At 39.6% G+C, this 22,930-nt stretch overlaps 1 protein-coding gene across 2 annotated transcripts in view; it reads right to left on the bottom strand.

Moving 5' to 3' along the window:
• LOC140365247 (LIM domain and actin-binding protein 1-like) overlaps positions 1-13,697 on the bottom strand; it is a 28,504-nt gene extending 14,807 nt beyond the window's left edge. The window contains exons 1-2 of one of the 2 annotated variants that reach the window (XM_072451543.1): positions 13,556-13,697; positions 8,187-8,229 (exon numbers count right to left, since the gene is read on the bottom strand). In XM_072451543.1, coding sequence (XP_072307644.1) covers positions 8,187-8,229; positions 13,556-13,671 — 159 coding nt within the window. In that variant the 5' untranslated portion in view covers positions 13,672-13,697. Of the gene's footprint in view, positions 1-320; positions 414-8,186; positions 8,230-13,555 lie in introns of those variants that run through there. The other variant, XM_072451544.1, reaches the window with a different exon arrangement.
• Between the last annotated feature and the right edge of the window lie 9,233 nt (positions 13,698-22,930).

Below are 22,930 nucleotides of genomic sequence, written 5' to 3'. Positions count from 1 at the left end.
ACACCATTGTTATAATATAGTGCCACGTACAACGGTCGTGGCTCAGTGTTTTCAAGCCCCGGATCAATATTTTGCGACATGCATCAAGTGGCGAAATTGATAAGACATGAGACAATTTGTAAAATAAGTTTGCATAAAAAACGTGAATAGCAAATTTTAAGCAAAGTTAGTGACAAAAAATCAATCACGGACATGAGATCGAACAAGCAGATTTAGGGGAAACTGTATTTTGATAGAAGTAGTGCAGAAAAAAGTGACAATTTCATAGAAAAGGCTATCAATAAATCACTGTAAATACTTAAAATAATCAAAATAATTACCCAGTTCTGAGCGAAATCCTGGTACATTTAAATTGTTGGGACACAAAGCGGTAATTTAGAGAAAGTAAAACCAAAGCAAAAGGAAGGTTCTGTTGTTGGTTTGCCTCAGGTTGATACAGGCTGGAGTCTCATTGAGGAAAGCTGTGTGTCCGACACAGACGGCTGCTTTGGAGAACCAGGAAACCAGAGCAGGAAACTCTAAAGGCGGCGGCATTAACCCCTCGTTCACTGGGACTGGGCAGCCGGATATAATCTCGCCATTGTCCAGACTTAAAGGGCCTACGACGGGTTGGACCACTCACAGAACTAAACAGCGGTTAAGATAAATACATTTTCAACATCGCTAAAGTATATACAAAAACTTCTATCCCGGAATAGCACGTTTTTTTAGGTTTATAATTTTACTTCCTGTATGTAATTGATGGCATCACAGTAGGAAATTACCACAGAGTCAAAAAATATGTATTACCGTATTTTCCGGACTATAAGTTGCAGCGAAGTATAAGAAAAAAACATATATAATGGCTCGTACACACCGCGGCGCGACTCATCAAAATACACTCAGCAGCAGACGTGCGTCTGAGTCGTCCTGCACATGCTCAGTGGAGGAGTTGTGCTGTGGTGCTTTTCTCGTGGTGTAAATGGAGTTTAATGTTGGACCAATTTACAAGTCCAAAAGCGGAGGCGATGGACTCCGGGGCCCGTCTGGGACCCGCAGATACTTCAGAGTTGAGCAGAGTTTAGTCAATATCATTATTTGCTCCAAGAGCTGCGATTTAAGGATTTTTAAAAATCTATCGGGTAGGGATGCGAACCGTTCGGCAGGACCGGATTCGGACTTGTAAAAAACTTTTCGGTTCAGGTCCCAAAAAAACGAAACCTTGGTGATTCGGTTCTGGACTCATAACAAATCTTGCACTCACATACTATATTCTTTTCGTTCTAGAATCTAGACAATCTGAAACGTTCCATAGATCGCGAAATTCGCGCTGGAAAAGACGTAAACACTGACATCGCTGTCAATGGCGCACCTGGACCGGATTAGTGATGTACGCGTTCCCACGGCATAAGTTGAAGCTGGTGAAATTAGTGTAAATACGTGAGAGACCGAACATTGAGGTGGCAGCTGTAAGATCGCTGGCTTTATTTGAACCGTTTTAAGCCGTCGCATGCGTCGCCGCTTGTGTGTTGGTTTAAGACGCTTGTTAAAGGAGCGGGTTGTGCTTTGGTCTGGGTGTAAATATTGTAACTTCTCGCTCAGGTTAGTAATGCTGGTTTAGATAGTTTAGTACTCACAAGTTGTCACTTTATTTCTTGAACAGAGTTGGTTACTGTTGGCTGTAACCACGGTGATGGAACAGGACCATCAAAAATCACCTCGTCTCCTGAGCCCGCTCTTACAAGGTGTGTAACTCTATTGGTTACACACCTTGTAACCAATATGCATGGATCTATTATATTATCAATATGTAATGACCTGGACTCCACACAATAACAATGCATTAACAACAGTGTGAAAGGAACATTTAACCAGATAATGCTTAACATTAGGGTCGCGACAATATGAATGAAATAACTGTGTTATGTTGTGGTGTGATGTATTTGGCATTTATTTCCGTTGGTTAATGTGCAATATACATATTTATACATCTACGTAAATACTAAATCAAAGTAATTTAATTGCTGCATTCATTAATTGGAGCTTATATTTTGTAATAGTATTTTGTATTCTACAGTTGTTAAATATGGGCTGGTGTTTAATGCTGCTAATATGATGTGTTGTGTAAAATATTTTCATATTCTATTTTTGATACTGCTAAGTTGATTGATTTATAGTGGTTCTAGTTTACTTTTATGCTAGTTTTTGAAGGTTTTTACCTGACTTTGATGCCAATGGATCTACAAAACTAAAGAGTGGAAATGTGTCTAAAGACATTAAACTTCAAGTGTGGGTACGCCCCCTTCAAGTGTGGGAAACAGCCCAGTCAAACTGCTGAAACCGCTGCCCCAATACCAATACTTAACTTGCTCTTGTTCGGAAGTTGTTCCTCAAGTAAAACACATGAATATGTGTTAACTGTTAAGCTATAGTTTAGCAGCTAGCTAGTAGCTCGTAGCTAGTAGCGTGTGATTTGTAAGTTGTAACTTCTGTTAAAAAACAGTGAATACACCAGACAAGTTGAGTTTATTTCAATCTACAGTTAAGCCTTGTGTTTGATAGTCGTCCTTGTTCAAGTGTCTTCAACTTAATTTAGCCAAGTTGCTTGTGTTATGCTGGTATAACATTATGCAAATATGGCATGGTTCAGGTCCAGCCGGACTAATTAGGTCTGGACCTGAACCTAAACCTCTGGATTCGAATCTGGACCTGAACCTGAACGTGGGTTTAGGTATGCATCCCTACTCGCGGGGTTTGTTTTGGGTCTTTTTCCGGGTCGTACGTAGCACGTCATCTCTGATTGGCTGCTGCGGCCCATCCAGTGTTGTGCCTGAACGCGTTCATTGAACAAAAGTTCATGAACGCGTTCATAATTTTGGTGAACGTGAACTGAACGAACGGTATTACTACTGAAGAACGATAATATGAACACGTTCATTCTGGTGTCTGTGAACGGCAAATTTGTTATTTTTATTTTCGTTCAATAAAGTGTCAGATTTCTAGAGATTTCCAGGCGAAAAACACACCGTTAAGTTGCCCGAAAAGAGCCTATGTCTGGCAAGTGTGAGAGCTCTGAAGTTGTAGAGGCGATAGATCGCGGAGACAGAGATTTTGCGTGTCGCACCGCACTGCGCATGCGCATCAAAACAAAAAGCATCATTGACGCGACAGCAACAGAGCAGTAACTAGTCGCCCTTCTACAACCAGTTACGTGAGTTTTATAATAAGGTTGGTGAGGATGGGAACAATCTAACATTTCTGTGCAAACTTTGCCAAGCAAGTTTTCCCTCATGTTTTTGAGAATATACTGTGGGGTTGAAAGCTGCAGCTGCTGCTAGTGTGGACTGGACAGCAACACATGAGGGAAGTCTGTCCCTTCAATGTGAATGTAAATACTGGGAAAGGATTCAAAATTGGATATGAAGATGAAATCTGACACATATTTTCAGCATTAAACTAATAAAATAATTGCTGCCTGTGGTTGTATTTGGGCTGTGGAAATAATTTAGAACAATTATTGCATAATATTAAAAAAAAATAACTGAACTAGTTGATTTTTTGGAGCTGTGAACAAAATTTTTAATTATGAACTATGAACTGAACTAGTTCATGTAGAAAGTGAACTTTCCCAACACTGGGCGCATCTGCCGCAGAAAGCTGAACAAAGCTGAACATGTCGCGCCAGCCGCTTTGGGCGCCTCGGGCGCCTCATACGCGCGCCCAAAGCGCCGAGAGCGTACGAAAACGCACCAATCGCGCCGCGGGAAACGCACAACGTGCTCGACGCGTGTTTACATAGACTTTGAATGTAAACTGGCCGCTTCGGCCGCCGCGGTCTGTACGAGGCTTTAGTCCCACTAGAGTATGAAATGCGGTTGCAAGTGTGAAAATAACAAACAATATCACATATAAGTCGCTGCGGAGTATAAGTATAAATATAAGTATAAGTCGCACCTCGGTCAAAACTATGAAAAAAGGTGCAACTTATAGTCCGGAAAATACAGTATATGCAAGCACCTTTATTTTGTCTAATTAATGTTTAGAAGGTAAAAAAAATAAAAATGGTTTCTTTCGTGTAAATTCTGCATAAACTCTGGACGGACTGCGTGTCCCTGGTGTGATGTCACTTCCTGTCATTTCCACAGATCTTTCAACATTTTCTCCACAAAAAGCTGCTTGTTTGGTGTAAAATTGTCATTTAGATTTACAACGGGCACAAACGCACCAAATAAAATCAAAACTAGAGAGTGGTAAAAACCCGTCATGGGCCCTTTAAACGAGAATCATTACGCTCATAATTTACTGTTATAACTTACACGCACATGTCAGATAGGATTATCTTTTGTCCCGCGTGTGTGTATCATCTACACCATATTTTCCGGACTATAAGTCGCATTTTTCGCTTTTTTCATAGTTTTGGCCGGGGTGCGACTTATACTTATACTCCGGAGCGACTTATATGTTTTTATCATTTGTTATTTTCACACTTGCAACTGCATTTCATACTCCAGTGCGACTTATATATGTTTTTTTCTTTTGCATTTTTTGGCTGGTGCGACTTGTACTCCGGAAAATACGGCAGTTAAAACTGTTAAAGTAGATTGAGCTGATCTTTCTCCTGTCTTTCTCTGTGCCATTTTATTTTTTATCCGTTCTCATTTACAGGAACATTTCAACAAACTCTTAATCCACTTTGTCTTAATATGGAGAAAAAATAGATATATTAATTTAAACATTTACCGTGAAAGACACTAATAAAGATGGAGAAAGTATTTGCGGAGTGGAAGCGGAACGGTTTAGAGTAATCGCTACTAAATCTAGTCTTTTAAGGCATAATGTACATTTTTAAAAGGCTAAATATATACACAATAGACTTAAAATAATATCCATGTTCACTCTTGTTCTAGTTCTGACAAATCTCCCGCTCATTCTGAACTGTTTTTTGTTTTGCAGTATCGGTACGTGTTCGCAGTATCCAGTGACTAACGTATCCGTGCGCGCGCGCACACACGCGCACACGCACACGCGCACACGCACACGCACACACGCACACACAAAATCTATAAAGGCAAAACAATTGCACCAAGATATGCAAAAAAAAATACTAAATGTCCAACAACTACGTTTTGTACTACAATATCGATATCATTACGATATTTTAATGTACTTTTTGACACGATGCGCTCAGCAAGACTTTAATTAATTAAGTTACTAATCACTTAACTAGCCTTAAATTAACATGACTCAAAAGAAAAGCTTAACCGAGGCTAAACCAAGGCTCAAAATATGTATATGTATGTAATATATATTATATATATAATACTTTATTGGGATTTTTAAAACATTTTACTTAAAAAAACGACACATTTCAGACAGATTGAGAACCTTGTACTGTTGCGATGTATGTATTTCCTGCGATAACGATTACTCTGTTGGCCAGTATTGAGGTATTGATATTTTTGACACCGGTGCAACTTTAGTGAAGAGACTGATTCAAACAATTGTCCAAAAGAAAAGCCAGCTCAGCCTTCAGAATAATGTGCTCTTCAACTCTTCAGTGACTTCAAAAGCAAGTTAATTACAGTACATTGAAGTAAACGGTCCGACGGGAGCTACACAACACCCACTACACACTCATAACGCCAATTAAAATCTATCTTTTAACGAGCACCGGCAGCAGCTACTCATGTCTTTACGCTGGGGTCGTTTCGTCTGTGTATTTTCTACTTCTACTTCTACTTTACCTTGCACTTCTGCATGGTTGTAGTGTAACGTTTGGCTCGTCTCCGTGGCGATGAACCACGCGGCGACGTGCAGACGGTGGAGCATCGCCGGGGGATTAGCTTGCGCCGCGGGATTAAGGCTTTGATATTACGCGTGCCCAATGGGAGCGGGACGCGACTAGGCGCCGGCCCCGGGGTGCGACGAGCTAACGAGCGGCTAATTACACGAGTACGAGCGCGGCCCCGGTTACGAGAAGTGGTTTGTGAGAGATGTATCGGAACGGAATCGACTTCTGAACGGCCAAGATTCATTAAAGGGTGGGCGATATTGACAAAAAACTCTATATTTTTTGGACGATATTATGTCAATGCAGCAGAAATGTGTAAAAATGTGTCTTTAAATCTATTAGCTGAGGAAAATAAATCACAAAAGTGCAGAAATATCACTTTTTACAAACAACTTTTTTTAATTTTTATTTATAATCAGCTCTTTTTGTAGCATTTTGATTATTAACAATAGGAGTTTGGAGGAGGAGTTTGGAGGAGGAGTTTGGAGGAGAGTTTGGAGGAGAGTTTGTCTAAATCTTGATGTATTGTTGATAATTGTGATTATTATTATATTAGTCGTAAGAACCAAAAAAATATAATCCGGACAATTTTAGAAGCAAAATTAAGTATTTTTGGTTTAATCTATCGTCCAAAAAAATTGACCTAAATGTAATGAACTTTTTATCTGGGTGTTTTTGTCACATTTAACTTTATTTTGTCTTTCAGAAAGTTAAATTTTGTAACAAACTTGAGGAATAGTATCATGTCAGACCGCTGGAATGAAACAAAATGTAAGATTTCACTTATTTGTCACAATAATCGCGAATAATGGTTAAATCGTGATGTTTTTTCTCACAATAATCATAACTCTGCCATTTCATATCTCGACGTCCCTATTATATTGTCTCTAGTCACAATTAACAACCTGCAAAGTCTGAAATGATTAAACTAAAACACCACATTGAACTCTGCAAATAACAAAATATCTTGTTTGCTGATCCTGTACTTTACACTTCTACAAACCACAAAACAAACTCGTGCAAGAATCTGTGGCATTTCAGGACAGTTTGAAGTTTAACACTTTCGGTCTGTTTCTCAAATGTGGCTGCTCGAGTTTGTGTCTGAAACGCACGCTCTGAACTCTTCGAACATCCCAAATCTTACCGCAAGAGCAACACTGAAAAGACAAAATTCACCAACTTTCTATGGATCAAATCAAACTTTTCTCATCCCGATCATTTAAAACAGTAGCAGTTTTCATGAACGTTCAATTTTTCTTTTATGTCTCTTTTACTCTGCGTTCCGAGCTTTTTGCACACATTTTCCAGTGTGGTTTTCAAGCTAAAAATGGGTAAGAAAGAAAGAAAGAAATATAGCAAAAGGAAACGGGGAAAAGGTGGCAGAATGCAGGAGAACACGACTTCAGATCGCGCAGACAGACAACACCGGTAACATAGACTAAACGGACACGAGAACCTGTTTGAGGAGCGTTCACAGAGATGTTTACACTTTCACAGACGACTGCGTGTCATTGAAAACAACCGCCGCCCTCGTCAGTTACAACCGTTCGAACCGGGTCCGACTCGGAACTAGGGACGTCGCGATTTCGAACGTCAGCGTTAACGATAACGGAGAGAATAAGTGTCGCGGTTAAACGACAACAACAATAAAATGTTCTTTGCTTCGTGTCTTCTTAACGCATTTTTAACTCGATCAATCGACTTTCCGAACGGTCAATGTGACATAAACGGCGAGATAAAAAAGCACTTCACATTTAGGTTTATGTTTTTGAGAAAAGGCTGAGCAGAAAGGACTTTGTTTTGCTTCTAAAATAGTCACATTACTTTTAATTAGACTAAAACTAATTAAAAAAAAAAAACACTTTTCTAGCAATTGAGTGAAAAAAACACTTAATTTCCTTCAAAAAATGTCACGAGTATGATTTTTTTTTTTGTCTATGATTATTTATGACAGAAATAAACTTCTCGGGACAGGTCTGAACCAACATGTAAACCAGGAGAAGACAACAATAGAGATAAACCAGGACTAAACCAGGACTAAATCAGAGCTAAATCAGGACTAAATCAGAGCTAAACCAGGACTAAAACAGCTAAACCAGGACTCAACCAGAACTAAACCAGGACTCAACCAACGCTAAACCATGACTAAACCAAAGCTAAACCAAAGCTAAACCAGGACTAAACCAGGACTAAATCAGGACTAAACCAGGACTAAACCAGGACTAAACCAGAGCTAAACCAGGACTAAACCAGGACTAAACCAGGGCTAAACCAGAGCTAAACCAGGACTAGACCAGGACTAGATCAAGACTAGACCAGGACTAAATAATAGACTAATAATAGAGTAATAGTGCCCCAGGACCAGACCCAGAACCTAAAAAAATATGGCTTAAATGTGAGATGGAAAAGTACTCACGGCTTTCTTCTTGTCTGTGGCGTCTTCTGCAGCTTTTTGATACCTGTAAAAGACAAAACAATGAACTCAAATGGGGAAAAAAACATTATTATTTTTATTGGCTCGAGCCATTCTATGGAATGGAATGCGACGAGTCTTTGCCCTTGCCAGGTTTCTTATTATTATTATTTTTCGTGGTCATTTTGCCACAACTCGGGCATTTTTGACCCCCTAACGTTGATAAATGTCACACATGGGGACATAGACGCGATCGGTTCGGCCCGAACTCGAATAAAATGGAGGTTGCGAGAACGCCGGTCACAACAGTGCCAACTAGTTCAAAAAAGAATAAACATGAAACGCTTAATCTTTGGCCTAGGCACATGAAACTTGGGACAGTGATAGAGCTACCTTTGACCTCTGACCTTTGAGGAGTAAAACACACCTGGCAGCATCGCTCTATGATAAACAGGAAGTCCAGCCATGTCGAATCAAAGTGGCACCGCCACCCTTGCCTTTTTTTTCTTCAAAATCGTACTTGTCATAGGTTTTTTTGTCCGATCGATCATTGAAATGTAATAAATATTCAAAAAAAATTTTGATATTCCTTACACTCCCTCAAAAAAGGAATTTCCTGTTTATTCTAGGACAAGTCACGCCTAATGGAATTGATCTACGGACCTCATATTTCACTCACTAATGCGTTTTTATGGTCTGGTAATTAATACCATGTAACAAATTTAGTCTATGCGCCCCCTACTAAAAACTCAACATTGTCTGATTTGTTTGAAACTCATGGGTTATATTCTCCTCGAGACGCCATGAAAAACAGTGCATTGCAGATATTGTGTATTTTCACAAATGTCCAGCAGGGGCACAATTAATGCCTTCACTTCCTCTTCCTCTTTTATTTTGAAGGAACATTTCCCCTCGTGCCGATGTCTTAGCATTGGCATTAGCATCAGCGTTAGCGGCGGAGGAAGGGGTTTAAAGAATAAAGTCTAAAGAATTAAAGTCTAAGAGAATAAAGTCTGAGAGAATAAAGTCTGAGAGAATAAAGTCTAAGAGAATAAAGTCTCAGAGAATAAAGTCTGAGAGAATAAAGTCTGAGAGAATAAAGTCTAAGAGAATAAAGTCTCAGAGAATAAAGTCTGAGAGAATAAAGTCTAAGAGAATAAAGTCTAAAGAATAAAGTCTAAGAGAATAAAGTCTAAGAGAATAAAGTCTAAGAGAATAAAGTCTAAGAGAATAAAGTCTGAGAGAATAAAGTCTAAGAGAATAAAGTCTAAAGAATAAAGTCTAAGAGAATAAAGTCTAAGAGAATAAAGTCTAAGAGAATAAAGTCTAAGAGAATAAAGTCTGAGAGAATAAAGTCTAAGAGAATAAAGTCTGAGAGAATAAAGTCTAAGAGAATAAAGTCTAAGAGAATAAAGTCTGAGAGAATAAAGTCTAAGAGAATAAAGTCTGAGAGAATAAAGTCTAAGAAAATAAAGTCTAAGAGAATAAAGTCTAAGAGAATAAAGTCTGAGAGAATAAAGTCTAAGAGAATAAAGTCTAAGAGAATAAAGTCTGAGAGAATAAAGTCTAAGAGAATAAAGTCTAAGAGAATAAAGTCTAAGAGAATAAAGTCTAAAAGAATAAAGTCCAAGAGAATAAAGTCTAAGAGAATAAAGTCTAAAAGAATAAAGTCTGAGAGAATAAAGTCTGAGAGAATAAAGTCTGAGAGAATAAAGTCTAAGAGAATAAAGTCTAAAGAATAAAGTCTAAAGAATAAAGTCTAAGAGAATAAAGTCTGAGAGAATAAAGTCTGAGAGAATAAAGTCTGAGAGAATAAAGTCTAAGAGAATAAAGTCTGAGAGAATAAAGTCCGAGAGAATAAAGTCTGAGAGAATAAAGTCTAAGAGAATAAAGTCTAAAAAGAATAAAGTCTAAGAGAATAAAGTCTAAGAGAATAAAGTCTAAAAAGAATAAAGTCTAAGAGAATAAAGTCTAAGAGAATAAAGTCTAAGAGAATAAAGTCTAAGAGAATAAAGTCTAAGAGAATAAAGTCTGAGAGAATAAAGTCTAAGAGAATAAAGTCTAAAAAGAATAAAGTCTAAGAGAATAAAGTCTAAGAGAATAAAGTCTAAGAGAATGCAGTGTCGGGGCGGAGTGTCGCGCGGGAAGGCGAGAGCCATCATCGCCGGTACCGCGGCTTTAATTATGATTATTATTAGGCCCGAGCGCCACAAGATGGCGAGAGGCCTTTTAATCTCGTAAGGCCGTGCGAAGCACGGCTGCGAAAGTGCGCACGTAGTGCGCACAAAATTGAGCGCGAAGGGCTCGCCCACTTCCAAACACTCACTAACGCACTCCTTCACTCATGCACGCCCCGTGCATACTAATTAGTAGTAGGAAAATGGAACATTACCGTTGTAAACGGGCGAAGCCCGTGCAAAAGTGCGCACTAAACGAGCACTTTATATGGGGACGATAAAGCACTCATTTGCCCTAAGTAGCTCACGAATACGTTCCCCATCTCTTGCATGTTCCGTGCATATAAGCATGTAATGCAAAAATTGAACATTATTACTGTATAGAGGGCCAAAAACACAAACCCACTCAAAATTAACGAAAGTACCCGTCAGTGTACTTAGAGGTAGGAAAGCGCGAGCGCTTTCCGAAAATGTATAGTTTATGATATTTGAAAAATGGGAAACATTGTTTTCGCATCGGAATATTATTCTTTCTTCTTTCTTTCTTCTCGGGACCAACCCCCCTATTTTTCACCCAGTGAACATTGACGAAAAGTCACAAAAATTTGCACACCTCTAAAAATCGTGCCTCTCTACATTCTGGCTATTTCCCTTTTCTAAAATAAAAAAAATTGGCGCGTCAGCGCCCCCAAATGTACCAAGAATGCGTTGAGATAGGAAATGACCCCAAAAAAAATCTGATCGTAGAATCATGAAATTTGGCGCAGAGGTAGATGGTGACAAGAGAAGTAAAAAATATTATTACGGCAACGCCGTCCACCCAACCAAATGTCGGCCATATTGGTTCAAAAATGGCTAAGCATGACTCCAAACGTCGTGCTTTTACGAACTCCTCCCAGGGCATTGGCTCTAAAAAGCTGAAATTTGGTGAAAATGCTACTGAGGAGTGGGACATCAAAAGTTATTCAAATTACATTGATACCCGTCACGGTCTCTGTGCGGCGAAGCCGCAAACTGTAGCTAGAATTTCAGAAATCTCCCAAATTTAACATTTCTGCCGTTTGCGCAGATAAAGTCCGAATTGCGTCAAATTACAATCAGTTGTTAAACTCTTTGCCCTAAACCTACTTGAAGTGAAATTAATTAATTTGGCGCCACAGCGCCCCCTACAGATTTTATATGGAGGTTAAATGTTTAGTTTTGCGAAATTATCTGAAATTTGACACAAAACTCAATTTTGGCATACCCATCAAAAAAGTAAATGAGACCCATGTCATAATTGTTACGGCTTTGCTGTAGCGATGACCGAAACCTCACATGTTATTCCAATGGAGAAATCGCCAGAACATGCTTACACTTTATACTTTCACCAACTCCTCCCAGGGCGTCAGCCCTATCAACGTGAAATTTGGTGAGACTCATCTTCAGGGGTGGACCATCAAAAGTTATCCACATTTTTATTCAAAGAGTCATGGTGTCTGTGCGGCAAAGCCGCACATTTTGCCAAGAATTCAAAATAAAATTGCTTTTTGATGGTAAAACAAAGGGGAGAAGATGTGACAGCGTCACAGATTCAGCAGTAGGCGTAATAAAAGGACAATTGGGGCGCGTTAGCGCCCCCTCCTCTTGCGGCGTGGCGGCGGTGTGGCGGCGGCGTGGCGAGGGCCGATCACTGCCGCTTGCGGCTATATTTGATGATTATTTCTATTGTACGTTTTAGCCAAACTGAGGGTGAAATCTGGTGACTTATTTACGTTTATAGTTGGCAAAAATCTTACATTGTCCATTTGTTATGAGCGTTTTTGTTTGTGTTTTAGATTAACATATGACTTACATTGTTGTGTCTGAATAGGACTGAAACATGATCGTTCTTCATGTTCATAAAAGTATTGTTATTTTTTCTTGTAATTTTGAGATTTTGCCTTTGGTATCGAAATGGAGTCTGAAATCCTTGGATTATAAAGCTTGGATTCTGTCACGATGAGCACTTTTCACGTTCTAAAGTGAGGGGAAAAAAAACAACAGCTGGACATGTTTTTAAAGCTCCAATCCGGAAGTAGGGGCGTGCCAAAACATCGGAATATCGACATATCGTGATACTGAATTTGGTGATACAGTATCGATATTGTGGGCTGCCGCGAGTCATTTTTGGTATAGTTTTCCGAATCATTTTGTGTCCGCGCTACACTTATGTTGCTCATTTAGAGAGCGGAAACTTTTTGACGCAAACCATGTGACATTTTTACTGTTTTGATGATTAAAATGGGCGTGTCTAGTGTTGAGTTTGCGCAGGTCGCGAAAGAAAAATGGCGTTAAAATGTATTGGATTCGTGGAAAAAATAGTGATATATCGTAGAATATCATGAGCGATATATCGATTATTGCGTATATAGCAAAATCGTGATATCGTCGTATCGTGAGCCGTGTATTGTGTATCGCGATATCAAATTGTGAGGGACTCTGTGATTCCCAGTCCGAATATATTGTAGAATATCATGAGCACTATATCGATTATCGCATGTATGGAAAAATCGTGATATTATCGTATTGTGAGCCGTGTATCGCGTATCGTGTATCGGATCGAATTATAAGGGACCCTCTGATTCCCAGCCCTAATATATTGTAGAATATCATGAGCGATATATTGATTATCGCATGTATGGCAAAATTGTGATATTGTTGTATTGTCAGCCGTGTATCGCGATATCGAATTGTGAAGGACCCTGTGATTCCCAGACCTAATATATTGTAGAATATCATAAGCGATATATCGATTATCGCATGTATGGCAAAATCGTGATATTATCGTATTGTGAGCCGTGTATCGCGTATCGTGTATCGGATCGAATTATAAGGGACCCTCTGATTCCCAGCCCTAATATATTGTAGAATATCATGAGCAATATATCGATTATCGCATGTATGGCAAAATTGTGATATTGTTGTATCGTCAGCCGTGTATCGCGATATCGAATTGTGAAGGACCCTGTGATTCCCAGACCTAATATATTGTAGAATATCATAAGCGATATATCGATTATCGCATGTATGGCAAAATCGTGATATCGTCGTATCGTGAGCCTTGTATCGTGTATCGTGATATCGAATTGTGAGGGACCCCGTGACTCCCGGCCCCATCCGGAAGTGCGCGTGTTGCAGCTCGATTGTAGCTGTGGAGCGTTCCGTTTTCCGTACTTGGAGAAGCGTTCGGCGATGGCGCTGTTCTTCCCTTTGCCGCTCAGCGAGATCTCTTTGGCCGTGATCCGGAGGGACTGTGTGGCCCACGAGCGCTGAAATCCACCACGCTCCATCGTTCAGCACGACGCCGGACGCTCCGCTGCGCACGGACAAGAAGACAAACAGGTTACGTCACGGTGGGTCGAGAGAACAACAAACCGCTACGTAAAATATCACAAAAAAACAATAATAATCACGATATAACACCACAGAATTGAAATAGCAATGAACAAAAGTGCGCAAAAGGATCAGCTGCAATTCACAAATAATACAATGCAAGTCGATATGTAAAATGAGTTAACGATGTCATAATTTTTTGCTCCGAAACAACTCAAATTTGAATGTACCGTAAAAAAAAAAAATGAATAAATGTATGATGAATATTGACCGCTAGAAAAGATGCTCAATAATTGTTCATTCTGTCATTTACTGAAACATATGTCGACAGCGTGACAGCTAAAGTTGTGCTCAAAATATAGAACTTTTGCAACAGAGCTCCCCCTGCTGCTCCTTTGTGAGAATACACTATCAGAGAACGTGTTTTTTGTTCCTTCAGTTTATTACTTTCCTCCAGGTCGATCTCAATGGGTCAAATAACACTAAATGAATGTAACGTTGGCAAATTTTAACAAAGAGTCAGGGTTTCTCAGGAGAGTTGTCTTCGTGTTGACGCGAGGCTGGTTTTCCGCTCAGAGACAGCAGGGGGCGACACTTCAAACACCCCCAAAAACACTCATATCTAACCATCGCAGGGACTAACAAATATGTTCAATGAGGTGAAAATAAACGTTAGTTAGTTCTGCTTTAAGTCCAGGGTAACTATTGGTAAACTGGTCAACGTTACCACACTGTTCTCTAGTGCAATCAACACCAGTCTCTGCAGATAACTAATCGATTTAACTTTATTTAAGGTTTAACTCTTTGATCAGACGTTAACCTGGGTGGGAAAAGTTAAAATTAAACAGTGTGACGCCGAAAAAAGTAATGGGACGACTGGTAAAACAATCTGGGCATCAAAAACTGCTACAAAATACATCCTTAAAGTGCCCCCTACAGGTCAGACGACTTAATGAACTGAAATGCAGTTAAGATAAATATATTTAGAATTTTGCTAAAAAGTATATGAGAGCGATTTTTTTATTTTTTTATTAATTTTTGGAAAGTCAAAAAAGTTGTTTCTTTGAGTAACTTATGCGTAAACTGGAACGAGTGTCGCTAGTGTGATGCCACTTCCTTTAATTTTCAAGAGATTTTTCAGCGTTTTTTTCAACAAATACTTGCTCGATTGGTGTACAACTATAATGTACATGTACAACAGGTATAAATACACCAAATAAAGTCTAAATTAGAAACTCGTAAAAACCTGTCACATGTCACTTTAAGGTTCCTTGGCATTTAAACTATTTGTCCGCAGAAATCTGTCGCAGTGCAAAGTCAATATTATTGTTGTTGCCATGACAATATTCTCCTTCCTTCCCGGCGTTTCCTTCTCGGGTGCGTTTTTATTCCCTGGTGGTTTGTGGTCGCCATGGTTACCGTCTGATCGAGAGGATAAGGTCCACGCAAAATACCTGTTCAACTTGATAATTTCAGAGGAAAACGACGAGGATGAAGGACTTCTGTCTCACTTACATTTACTCGAGTAGCTTTTTAATTACATTGTACTTTTAGTAGTTTTCGCCACATTTTCCCCAAAACCACTCCTCCTTGAATAATATATTTGACAGAACTCTTACTTGAGTACAGTGGTGGGAAGTAACGGTACAAAAGTAAAAGTGCTGTGCTTAAGTAACGTTTTTAGGTATCTGTACTTTACTTAAGTACGTTTTACAGTGGATACTCTTTACTTTTACTTCACTAGCACGTATCTGTACATTCTACTGCACTACATTTATGAACAAAAGTATATTTTCTTAAGGTTTTAGACCTGCTGAAGCTGAAGGTTTTACTTTTTAGCACATTTATGGAGATAAATTGCTTGCATTTTTTAGTGTATAAATATAGTATTTATTGAGAAAAATGACAAAAATTAAAAAAGACAAGACGTATCAACAGAATCCTTTATCAAGATTACAATTTGATGCTTTATTATTTCTCATAATCAAAAAGAATTACTTACTCAAAGTAAATTTTGAAAGAAAAATTAGATTTTTTACTTTTATGTGAGTATTTTTTGCTCCTCTATCTGTACTTTCGCTTGAGTAATAAACTGCAATACTTCCTCCACCACAGCTAGAGTAAAAGTGTTGGTTCCTCTTCACACTGAAAGTCTTTAAAGTTTGTGTGTGCAACTAATCGAACAGTTTACTAGATCCAATGACTGAGAAAACTGCATAATCGAGACCAAACAATGACTTACATTTATAGGGTTTACATGAGTTAAAAAGCAGAGAGGATATGTTGTTGCTTGAATGTGACAAAATCCTTATGCTGACAATATTAAATGATTTCAACATTTGCGTTTCCTGCACCAATTCAGATATGATTGAGTTTTTCACATGGTCAATCCTTTGAAAATACCACAGTTTTTCTTCATTATTTATGACTGACTCGCACTTAATAACGCTTTTTACTCTTTCTCGAGTCATTTCCTGGACCACTACTTTGCATTTCCACTTGAGTAACAACATTATTTCGACGTAACGGCTCCTACTCGCGTACAGTCGTTTGAAAAGTACATTATTTCCACCAAACATCACCCTGTGCGTCCAGATGCGACGGAACACAAAAATGTAAAGTGCGTGTTGTGAACAGACAAACATCTCATTGAGCGGGCCAGGCCGGGGTTTCAGACGAGCGTGTTCAAACCTGTTCCCTCCCGACTTTGCGCCGCTTCACTGGGGGACGAAGACGCAACCGGCAACTCACCCGCACTGTGGGCGTGTGAGAGCGTCATTGTGTTCTGGGACTGACTTTCCTCGGGCGATAAGACGGGATATTACCGTGACAAATTGCCGTTTTACAAGCTGACACAACTTTCAGACCGCAAAAAAGTACAGTGAGCGTCGAGTTTAACCGATTCATCGCCAGGTCTCGTCGAAACTAGCTTTGAAAACCCCCCGACACTTTGGGCCTTTCTTCTAATTACACGATCGGTTTCAATGGTTCTTTATTGGCTCGAGCCATTCCATGGAATGGAATGCGACGAGTCTTTGTTATTGCCATGTTTCTTCTTATTATTCTTATTCATGGTAATTTTGCCACAACTATGGCATTTTTGACCCCCTGAACATCGATGAAAAGTCACACATGGGGACATGTGGGCTCGGCCCGAACTCGAATAAAATGGAGGTTGCGAGAACGCCCGTCTTAACAGTGCCCACTAGTTTGAAAAACAAAAAACATGAAACTCTTAATCTTTGCCCTAGGCACATGAGACTTGGGACAGTGGTAGAGCTACCTGTGACGAGTAAAACACACCTGGCAGCATCGCTCTATGATAAACAGGAAGTCAGCCATGTTGAATCAAAGTGGCACGTTTGACTTTTTGTTTTTCAAAATTGTACTTGTCCTAGGTTTTTTGTCCAATCGAGCTCAAAACAACACTTTTTGCATCTAAAGACATTGAAATTTAATAAATATTAAAAAAAAATTGATATTCCTTCCGCGTAACACGCCCTCAAAAAAGGCTTAATTTCCTGTTTTTTCAAGGACAAGTCACGCCTAATGGAATTGATCTACGGAGCTCATATTTCACTCACTAATGCGTTTTTATGGTCTGATTGGAAATAATTAATACCATGTAATAAATTTACTCTATAGGGCCCCCTACCCATTGTATGAAAAACTCAACATTGTCTGATTTATTTGAAACTCATGGGTTATATTCTCCTCGAGACGCCATGAAAAAAAGTGCATTGCAGGTATTGTGTATTTTTCACTATTGGCCTGCAGGGGCGCAATTAATGCCTTCAGAATAAAGTCTAAAGAACAAAGTCTGAGGAATAAAGTCTGGCGGTAATGCAACAGTTGGATGCCAACCGCCATAAAACAACAACAACAACAACAACAACAACAAGAACAAAGTCTAAAGAACAAAGCCTAAAGAATAAAGCCTAAAGAATAATAAAGAATAAATACAGAATAAAGCCTAAAGAATAAAGTCAAAAGAATAATAAAGAATAAATAAAGAATAAAGAAAGAATAAAGTCTAAAGTATAAAGTCTAAAGAATAAAGTCTAAGAGAATGCAGTGTTGGGGTAATCGCGCTCAAAACAAAGTCTGAGGGAGGAGACCTTGCTCAACACCCGGTCTGGAGAGACGGGAGATGGAGGAGGAGAGTGGATCGGGGATGGAAGACATTCTGGACGGCGTGGAGGAGCAGCCTTTTCTGCCTGCACGTGCCCGGAAACGTAAAAAGTCCCTTAGCTCGTCCGAGGGTTCTGGGAATGAGCAGCAGGATGAGGCTGAAGCTATTGATGTCCGGGGTGAGAGCAGAGACTGTAAGGTGATCATAAAGCTTGCACAGGATAGTGCATCCTTTAAGGAGTGGAATTCAGTGGCATTGTCAAAGAACCTAACTGTAGCTGTGGGAGTGATCAAGAGTGCGAGTGTCCTTAGAGATGGCTCGCTGCTGGTCGTGTGCAAGGACGCGGCTCAGCAACGGAAGGCAATTGGAACTAAACGTCTGGGTGGAAAGGACATTCTTGTGTCTGATGCTGAAAGAAACACGGTCAGAGGAGTTATCGTAGGTGTCCCTACGGCGACGTCTGTGGATGAAGTTAAGGAGAATTTGACTGGAGTTACGGTGGTGGACGCTAGGCGTTTGAAGGTGACCCGGTTTGGGGTAAGATGTGACAGCTTGTCGGTAATGGTAACACTTGAAGGGAGGTGCCTGCCTAGTAAGGTGTTCATTGGGTACATGTGCTATAGCGTCAGGCCATATGTTCCGCCGCCCCTGCGTTGCTTTAAGTGCCAGCGCTTTGGGCATATTGCAGCGGTCTGTAGAGGGAAGCAAAGATGTGGTAAATGTGCAGGAGATCATGAGTATGGGAAGTGTGACGTGGGTGCAAAACTGAAGTGCTGTAACTGTGGGGAAGAACATAGCTCTGCCTACGGGGGATGCAGGTTTAGCAAAAGAGCTGCTGAGGTGCAGAAAATAAAGGTCTCTCAAGATATATCCTATGCAGATGCAGTCAAGAAAGTTTCAAGTAACGAGTTTAGAGTAAATACAGAGAGAGGAGCCAGCGCTGCTCCCAGCCAGGGCGAAATGAGAAAGGCCAGCGTGGCTCCCAAGAAGTGTGAAGGTTTCAAGAGTGGAGGTCCCAAGTGTGCAGGTTCCAGAATTAATGAGAATACCCTGGTTGTGGATAGAGAGGATTTTGTACTCTTTATGGTGGATGTTGTAAACTGTGCTGCTCAGACTCAAAGCAGAACTGAAAGGATCAGGATCATTGCTAAAGCTGCAGGGAGATTCCTTGGAACAAAGGAGCTTGATTGGGCAGATATAGAAAACAGGCTAAAGGCGCTAAATGGGAGTCGGAGTGATGGGGGTCTGCTTTTGGGGAGTCAGAGTGATCAGAGTGACGAGATGGGGGTGGGGGTGGTCTCCTGTCCTCGTCCAGTCTCGTAGACGCACGGCTACCAAGCAGCGACATCAGTGGAAATATTAAAGCCTGTAGAATGAAGCCTAAAGAATAAAGCTGTACGGTGGAAGCACCGAACGTCAAAGAAGGAGAGGAAGATGAAGAAGAGTCTCCCTGGAATAAAGCCGGTTGTTGTCTGAAACAACAACAACTATTCTAGTCACAAAGACATATCATGACCTCATGGGCTTTGTAACACCAAAGCAATGGAAGGAGAACTTTTACGGACTACGACAGAGTCTGAGGACTACGACAAAGTCTGAGGAATAAAGTCTGGCGGTAATGCAACACTTGGATGCCAACCGCCATAAAACAACAACAACAACAACAACAACCAAAGTCTGAGGAATAAAGTCTGGCGGTAATGCAACACTTGGATGCCAACCGCCATAAAACAACAACAACAACAACAACAACAACGGTCGCGCGGGTGGCGAGAGCCGTCATCGCCGCTACCGCGGCTTTAATTTGATATTTATACTCTTCTTAAGTACGTCACAAGCTTGAATGAGGCACTTTTTAAGCCTTGACAACCGACACGCCAGTAAACAGGTTTCATTCATGTGTCACTCGCTTAAGACGCATTCTGCTTAATAAAAGGCGCACTACGTCACTTTACTGGTGAACTTGAGCAATCGACACGCCTGTAGATGAATAAAGGAGACGTTTAGCGTCACATCATGTCACGATTATTAGGTTTATTGATAATTGTGATTATTCGGGTCACAATTTAATCGTAAGAACCAAGAAAAATATGATCATGACCATTTTTAAGCAAACTTAAGGTTTTTTTTTCAATATACAGCCCAAAAATAGACATAGACAATAGACATTTTACTTTATTTTGTTTTGCAGAGCGTTTCAATTTTGTAAAGGCGGTCACAAACGTTGAGGAATAGTACGCATTAGACCACGAGGATGAAGGAAAATTAAAGATTTCACTATCGTTTGGTCTTGATAATCGTGAATAATCGTTAAACCGTGATGCTTTTTCTCACAAGAATCGTAACACTAACATTTGATATTGTGACATCCCATGTCAAAAAAATCTCTGTAGATGCTCGGGTTATGACATTAAATAACTGAATAAATATAATTCAGAATGAGAGAGTGTAAACCTCTTCATTTCTAGTTTTCTTAATCTAGAACACATTTTATGCACATTTCTGCTCTTCTTTGGGTAGTTTCTGAGTGAACCTACTGTGGCAATAATGTCGTCCTATTTATGATCCGGTTTAGCCCTCGATTAGACCTAGAATAGTTCTATTTATGATCCGGTTTAGCCCTCGATTATACCCAGAATAGTCCTATTTATGATCTGGTTTAGCCCTCGATTAGACCCAGAATAGTCCTATTTATGATCCGGTTTAGCCCTCGATTAGACCCAGAATAGTCCTATTTATGATCCGGTTTAGCCCTCGATTAGACCCAGAATAGTCCTATTTATGATCTGGTTTAGCCCTCGATTAGACCAAGAATAGTCCTATTTATGATCCGGTTTAGCCCTTGTTTGGACCCTGAACAGTCCTACAGGTATGTCAAGATTATTCGGCAATTTTAGAAGCAAAATTACATATTTTTAGTTCAATCTATTGTCCAAAAAATAGCCGTAAATGTAAATATCTTAATTTTATCTGGCTGTTTTTGTCATATTCAATTTAATTTTGTCTTTCAGAAAGTACATTTTAGTAAAGCCAGTCACCAACTTGAGGAACAGTCACATGTCGGACAATTAGAATAAAAGGAACTTGACGATTTCACAGTGAAATCTTCAATAATCGTGAATAATCGTTAAATCATGATATTTTTTTCAGAATAATCGTAACACTAAAAGTTGATATCGTGACATATCGTGGCAGTAAGTGTGAATCGTTTAAGAGCCACAGTATATTTTGAATAACTGTGGTAAAAAGTAGTTCACGTAACAGAGAAAATTAAGTATTATTGTAGTCTTTCTAATATTCATCATGAACAAATAACCCAATGACACACGCACAGACTTTATCTCGACGTGAATCATCGTGACGCAGAGACGATCCCAGCCTCTATCGCCGCTTCGTTAGACCGTTACATCATCACGTTACATCATCATGCACAGCACCAGGAGACGGCACTTTGGACCCGAGCGTTACAACATCCTGTTTTCAGTCGGCGAATGTGCCAACGCTCATTACGAGGTCGTTTCATTTTATGTTCGACACCCGAGACTTCGCCCTTTACTACTTAAATACAAACATCCAAAAACAAGTTTAGTCGAGAGGTGAGAGATGTATTGAAACGCGTATAAAATTACTCATGTTGTTTTGGAGATAAATAACGATAAGAGTATAGAGTGTTTCGCCTGTACCGTATTTTCCGAACTATAAGTTGCACGAGCCAAAAAATTCATAATAGAGAAGAAAAAAAAACATGTATAAGTTGCACTGGAGTATGAAATGCGTTTGCAAGTGTAAAAATAACAAATAATATCACATTTATGTCGCTCCGGAGTATAAGTATGTATGTATAAATATATGTATAAATCGCACCCCGGGCAAAACTATGAAAAAAGGTGCGACTTATTGTCCGGAAAATATGGTAATTAAAATGAGAGACAGAAGCGTCCAGTGTAATTCAATGGTGTAAAGTGGTATTTCTGCTCAATTTATGGTCCGTTTTGTGCTGGACGCTCCTGATGAACTGTTAAAAGAATGACAAAAATTACCTTCCCGATATCTTTTATAATTCTTTTTAACAGTGGCGCTAATCTATGCGAAAGTTTTAGATGTATTCAATGTTGCCGTCATTACACACTCAAGGCTAAAAACGTCAGATGCCGGCGTCGACGTTAGTGCCTTTGTGGATTATCTAACTTCAGTGAGTTAGTTTTGAATTTCCAGAAACACTTTTGTCCTGAGGAACGTTATTCTCCTCGCACCGCCCCCACAACCTCGGGCTGAAAGTGAAATAAAAATACACAAAACACGAAACAAAACTCTAAACTGGGTCCATGGGAACAAGACGAGACGAGATTTAAATGGAACAGGTTTGTGATGTTCCTGGAATTTCTACATACTGTATTTTCAGGATTATAAATCGTACCTTTTTACATAGTTTTGCCCGAGGTGCGATTTATACTCCAGAGCGACTTATATGTGATATTATTGATTATTTTCACACTGACAACCACAAGAGGGCGCTCTAGGCTCTAAGCGACGCAGAAGAAGAATCTGCACTTCCTCTTCCTCTGGAGTTTGTGGAGTTGTTTAGAAGTGACACAGAGGAAGAAGAATTCAATGGATTTAGTGATTTGGGGTAATACTGATGCTTTGGTAAACTTGTTAGCATACCAGACATACCAGACACTTATCACAGTTCGTTGTCTGTGCGTCATGTAGCTGAAGGTGTTAGCATTAGCATACGTACACCTATTCACCATGTTCTCTAATCTGTTATTATTTTAAATCGTATTTCAAGATTAAATGTCTGTTCTTGATCTTGGATTTTATTATAGAAGTTTCCCCAAAAAATGCGACTTATTAAGGTTTTTTTCTTCTCTATTATGCATTTTGGGGCTGGTGCGATATATACTCCAGAGCGACTTATAATCTGGAAAATACGGTAATCACACATGACTTTCTCTTGAACCGATGTACTGTAATTCGTCCAGGAGTCGACCGTTACAACATTGCATTATTTTCAGTCAAAACATTGGATCCGTGGCAAATTATAATTACGATTATCACATTCTTAAGTAACTAGCTAAACT

This window comes from Eucyclogobius newberryi, unplaced genomic scaffold (genome assembly GCF_026437365.1).
Source record: "Eucyclogobius newberryi isolate DKJ021-1_F unplaced genomic scaffold, fEucNew1.0.hap1 SCAF_19, whole genome shotgun sequence".
NCBI classification, from domain to species: domain Eukaryota; kingdom Metazoa; phylum Chordata; class Actinopteri; order Gobiiformes; family Gobiidae; genus Eucyclogobius; species Eucyclogobius newberryi.
The sequence above is the reverse complement of the archived record's forward strand: the minus strand, read 5'-3'. Positions and strand labels throughout refer to the sequence as shown.